Raw genomic sequence first — 6,000 nt, forward strand, 5'->3', positions numbered from 1 at the left:
CGATTTAAAATTTACGGTAAATCAATATTGATATGACCAAAAATGATTGGCCCAGTTTATGGCCCATGTAAGAGTGCCCAAAACAAATTAAAGAAGCCCAATAAAGCATGAGGCTTGAAGAGGGCCCCAAGAGCTCCCATTTTGCTTTAGCCTAAGAAGGACAAGGCTCAAGGACGAAATTTGACACGACCTTAAGCTCCAAGCTGTTGATTCTAAACGATGTCCCACATCGCTCCTCCTTATGTTCTATTTGGATTATAATCCAATCACTCAAACAAATAAGGACTGGAATACAGTCAGCTAGAGATAGTATTCGGTTACAAATGATACTTTTGAGAAGTTGTATGAAAACCTACTCTTATTGTTTCCTTGACGTGTATAGGACCATCCTATTAACTCAAGTACTTTGTAGGACGAGAGTTTCATCATAAAATAAGGGCCAACTTGTTCAAATGAAACACAAATCAAAGAATGTCCAACTTAGTTTAATTTCTACCTTATCAGAGACTAGTCAACCGTGGTCCCTTCAGAAAGAACTTCAACGAGTGAGAATCACATTTTCATTTTCAATATTCAAGAACCCCCACTGTATGCATACCCTCTCGATCCAATTGAAAGGCAATCATTTCAGCTCACTACTCTGGGTCTAATTCTTTGAACCCCTAAAATGTAATTAGACTTATGAACCCCACACTGATCATGTATAATTTAGAGGACATATAGATGTCGCATTGGATCCCATCCAATGTGCAATTGCTAAGCTCATGTTGTCCCACGAAAGAGCTTTTATGGTTTTTCTCCTTCTAAAAAATATTTTAAAAGCTAATCGATTCAAATTGCCTATATCTAGTGCTCTTTGAATCTATCGATCTTTCTCATCCTTAACTAAAAGAGATTGACCTACTAGGACTGTAAGTCTCATTCTTGATTATCATTTTATTATTCATTTGAGTATTCATAATTCAATTATGAGATAGTTCAAAGTTTATGTTTCACCCAGCAGACACGAATCCCTATTCAATGTCAAATAAAAGACTTTATTGATCAAAATATCTAACCAAAATTGTCCAATAATAATTAAAAATGCTTTTTCAATTATGCTAGGTTACATAAACACTATACTAACACTATCACCATTAAGCCCAACTAAGTCCCTAGCCTTTGCAACAATAACCTCGTTATCACTAAGCCTTAGGACCTTCTTGTTTTGACTTTTCTACTGTTTATCACCAACTACAAATCATTTGTAGATTATGAATTATTGGTATCCAATACCAAATGTAGAATGGTGATTATGTTAATACTCAATTAAAGAGTTTACCTTCATTAGAGAGGAGTTTAGGACACTCCCTCTTTTAATAGCCCTTTTCTCGATAATAGATGCAAATATCATTCAGAATCCTTGACTGACCCCCGCCTAACGGTGTAACAGGAGCACTTAAAGTGCTAGCAGTAGAAGACGTCTCATCTTTCTTCTTCTTCTCTCGTCTAGCAACCTTGCCCTTTGCTTTAAAGGTTGAAACCTCTCCCACTAGTATTGACGATGCAGATTTTTTAATTGTTGCCTCGTATTGGACAAATGTATTAATCAACTCATTAAGGCTTTCTTCAAGTCCATTCATGTTGTAGTTGATAACAAATTGATCAAAAGAGGAAGTTAGTGATTGCAGGATCACATTAACGTATGTTTCTTCCTTCTCAAAATCAGCCTGGAGGACTTTGAGCTTCTCCACTAGAGATAGCATCATCATTCCATGCTCTTGTACGGATGATCTTTTAATCATTCTAGCGCCAAAAAATGCCTTTATTTTACGACATAACTAATATGCCGGTCTAGTACCACATAAAGTTCTTTCATGTAGTGTATTATCGACCAGTTGTCTTCGAACCTCTCATACTAATTCTGGATCTCATTAATCAAGCCCAGTACAATATTGCGTACTTTTCGACTATCATCATGCTACTGGGTAAATTTCTCGAATGTCAAACGTTCTCCTGGCAGGAATCCTTCCAACAAAGTCCGAGGTAGACACTTATCTTAAATATAAGTCTAGTTCTCGAAATCGAGGACTATCCTCAAATTTCTCAGCCAAATAACATAGTTTGTTCGTTAAATTTATTAACATCAAGTATGAAATTAAGTGAATTTTTAGACATATATAATTAAAAGAAAATTAGTAGATTATCATAATATTATATACAAGTTAAGCACTTGGACTTCAGTCATTAACCCTCCCACTATTTTTATGAAAGTCCATCACTCTCAAATGGAGTTTCGGGAAGCCTTTTCTTAGTGGGCTTGGGTGCACAAGCAAAATTCTCCATGCCCCGATTTTACGATTCACATTGAAATAGTCTCGTGGGAGGTATTCAATACCATTCTCGACCTATGAGATCCACAAGATATTTTGTCTTACCATTTTCACATGATTTCGAGGACTCCAAGCGAATCACGTTACTTGGTGTTAGACCCAACCTATCAACCGAATCATAGCGCAGACTATCACTCCCCACGACTAGTGAGACAGGAAAATAGGTGCGCATTCACTTCGTTCACAATAATAGTGCAAATTCATTTCAACCCGAATGTGCCATGACTTGTGAGACTACGTATGGGTGAAATAAGCTTCCTCACTACATTACTAGCGCACGCTCTTAGGCAGGCTCCTGCTTGCGAGCAAACACAATTGTGCTACTTGTCGTGCATACGCCTATGGGCTGGCAGGTAGCAATAGTCTGTTGCGTTTACCTTTTTTCTGAAACCCGATTTTTTTATTTTTTCTGGCAATTTCTGAAACAAAAAGAATCAATTAAGTTTCAGAAATTTCAATAATTTTCTCATCCTCAAAATTGAATGAAAAAATAAAACACATAACGGAGATCTAGATATGCAATTAAACACATGAATCATGCTTCCAAAGCTAATTAAAATATGTAAACATGTTGATTCATGCAATACACGTTAGATTGTATGGCTAGACACCGAAACCTGGTTCTGGTACCGCATGAAGGGAGTGGATCGGCCCGAAAAACACGACGGAAGCACGAAAATCGTAGAAATAACGATTAAAGCATATAATATCCCGATCAAGGGGTGTACCCTTGATCTTTTCCTGGTGTTCGGTGTACACTATGAAATAAAAACCATGGCCATAGGATCAAACAAGCAAATGCAAGAAGCATAAATGTAAATAGGATTTACCTTTGTCGTTTTCTTGCTCAGTTACAAGCGTCGATTCCTTTTCCTGGATCCGATAACAGATAGATGTCAATGTTGAGACCCTCTAAAGACGTCCACCCTCCCACTAATAGGGCGTGGTCTTCTCATTCTAACAAAATGACCACGAAAGAGTAGAGATCAAAACAACCGCTATTAATATATTTTGATCTCCGGTTCGTTTTTCTTTGATCTCTAGAGTAGAGAAACTTAGAAATGGAGAGAATTAGAGAGAGAGAGAGAGAGAGAGAGAGAGAGAGAGAGATGAATCTTTTTGGAGAGAAGAGAGGCTAGTGTGTGTTGTGTGTGGCTAGAGTTTTTTGTTGGTATATATATGACCTAGTTATATATATACAAAGAGTCCTAACCTTATTAGGCTCCAAAACATCAACCTAATCCTAACCCCTCTCATGCATGAATTTTTAAGATCAAAATCAGCAAACATTCTCCAAAAATGAGGCCTTCTTGACCTAGCCAAGGTCCAAGGCCTTGGGCTTGTGTTTAATTGACCGGCAATATTAATTAAAATTAAATCAAATTCAAGTTCTAATGGATTTTAATTAAATCCAATTTAATTTCACGCCCAACTTAAACTGCTCATCTTTCAATTTAATTAAAAGATCCACACCCATGCTGTCTTTTTCAATTTATAAATTGGATCAAGCCCAAAAAAATAATTAAATTAATTTTAATGGGTAACTTAAAATTTTAATTAATTTAATTAATTAAATTTCAAGTTCATCCATCCAATGGATTGGTCTAAATAAATGATCCAGTCATTTATTCGCTCCAAGAATTAATTAACCAAACTAAATTAATCTGACTCTTATGGAATTAATTCAAAATTAATTGCATCCGATTATTGTGGAACGACGTGACTCTTTAGGTTCACCTTTAACTAGACTTGGGCGTATGTGATAAATAAAATTAATTAAATCTAATTTAATTAGTTATTTCTAATTATCCCATAACCAGAAATAGTCTGTTGCCATGGGTGGCTGTCTAGCAACAATTCATGACACTAGAGATTAGGTGAAATAGCGACATGAACATTTAGGCTCTGAGTCCATAAGACCTACACTATTACAAGATTTTTAACTCATATTATGATGCTGATGGGCCTAGCAATACATCTCTTACTTCTCGGACTCTCTGAAAACAACAATAAACAAAAATAAGAGGTACACAGGCTCCAATACAACAGAATTAAAACCAAACACAAGGTCAAAGGCTTCGTGATAATCCCTTTGTTAATACCATTAACAATCATAGCATAAAAATGTATTCCACATAATTATCCTCCAACAATTAATACATACCATGTATTAAAAATATATGATGACCAATACCATATAAAAAGAAATCATGTGCTGAAAATTACATGTAAAATAATGCAGTTAAAAATTGGATATTAGTGGAACCCATGCAAAAAATAATTCTTGTTTGGAAACCTATTCCAATTTAATTCTGGAAAATTATCAATCTCAATTAAAATTAAATTTAGCTAAACTTAACCATTTTAGAAAATATGCAAGTTAATACAAAAAATTATTTTTTTGGACAAAAAAAGAAAAAAAAGCCCAGCCGCCGGGGACAACTACCCTCCCGCATGCACACAGGCAGACGCCAGTGCACGACCGACTGCTGTTGCACTATTCTTTCTGAAAAAACTGTTTCTTGATATTTTTTTTTCTTTGTACATGAACCTAGACAACACAAAATCATGATTCTTCAAAAAATTTTAATATCCAATTGTTAAAGAAAAATTCAACATGCTTTCAAATAATACATAATTATGAATTCTAAACCAAATGCATGCCATAAAAGCTGATAAAACTTGTTAAACATGCATCCAACATTTAAAACACATTCATTCAATGTCCATCGAAACAGGTTCTGATAGCACTAAAAGATAGCGGATCGGCTCGAAAACATGGCGAAAGCGTGTAAAAATGAGATTAAGAAGTGATAAAATATATAAATCCGGTTCAGGGGGTGTTTCCTTGAATTTTCGTGCGCATTAAGTCTATTAAATGTAGATCTAATCGTGCATACAACGTACAAACTAAGGGTCAAGAAGAGCATAAATATAAAATGAGATTACCTTTATTTTTCACCTCCAACAGACGATATATGTAGATTTCCTCTCCGTCCTTCGTCCATGTCAAAAATCTACATAGAGACTCTCTAAATGCGTTCATACCACAATGAAAATATGGATTCATCCTTGTGCTAGCAAGACATAAATCTATGAAATAGGTGATCAAAATCACATTATGAATTAGTGTGTTTCGATGTTATGTTTGGTTTTGTGTTTTGGCCCATTTTAGAGATGGGCCAAAACACAAAACCTTGTTTGTTTTTGAGTTTTGCACACCTTCACTAGGTGTGCAATTATAATTTAATTTATTTTTTATTATTATTTTTATTATTTTTTATTCTACTCTTAACATAAATATATATTATATTTCACTAATAAATAAAATACTATATATACATACACATATATATTACTAAATATATATATTAAAAAATATGATTTGACAATGAACAGTAACTCCTGTCTCCCAAATCCCAACATCAAACCTACACCACTTATTTTATTAAATTAAAATCATGATTCATAAAATACTATACTAAATTCAGTTTTTTTAAATTTAAATATTTATATCAATGTAAATGTTAATAAACAATAATGATAATACTTTATCAATTAACTTAAGTTTTTAATTTAAATTATTATAATAAACTATTTATTATAAATAATATTTATATTTAAAATA

At 33.9% G+C, this 6,000-nt stretch overlaps 1 protein-coding gene across 1 annotated transcript; it reads right to left on the reverse strand.

Moving 5' to 3' along the window:
- Positions 1,356-1,784, reverse strand: LOC105158105. The gene has a single exon (XM_011074743.1). The coding sequence runs from the start codon at positions 1,782-1,784 to the stop codon at positions 1,356-1,358; it is 429 nt and encodes a 142-aa protein (XP_011073045.1).

This window comes from Sesamum indicum, linkage group LG3 (genome assembly GCF_000512975.1).
Source record: "Sesamum indicum cultivar Zhongzhi No. 13 linkage group LG3, S_indicum_v1.0, whole genome shotgun sequence".
In the NCBI taxonomy this organism is placed as follows: domain Eukaryota; kingdom Viridiplantae; phylum Streptophyta; class Magnoliopsida; order Lamiales; family Pedaliaceae; genus Sesamum; species Sesamum indicum.

Excerpts from the sequence above, each read along its gene's own strand:
- LOC105158105 (XM_011074743.1), bottom strand. The coding sequence starts at position 1,784 with ATGATTAAAAGATCATCCGTACAAGAGCATGGAATGATGATGCTATCT.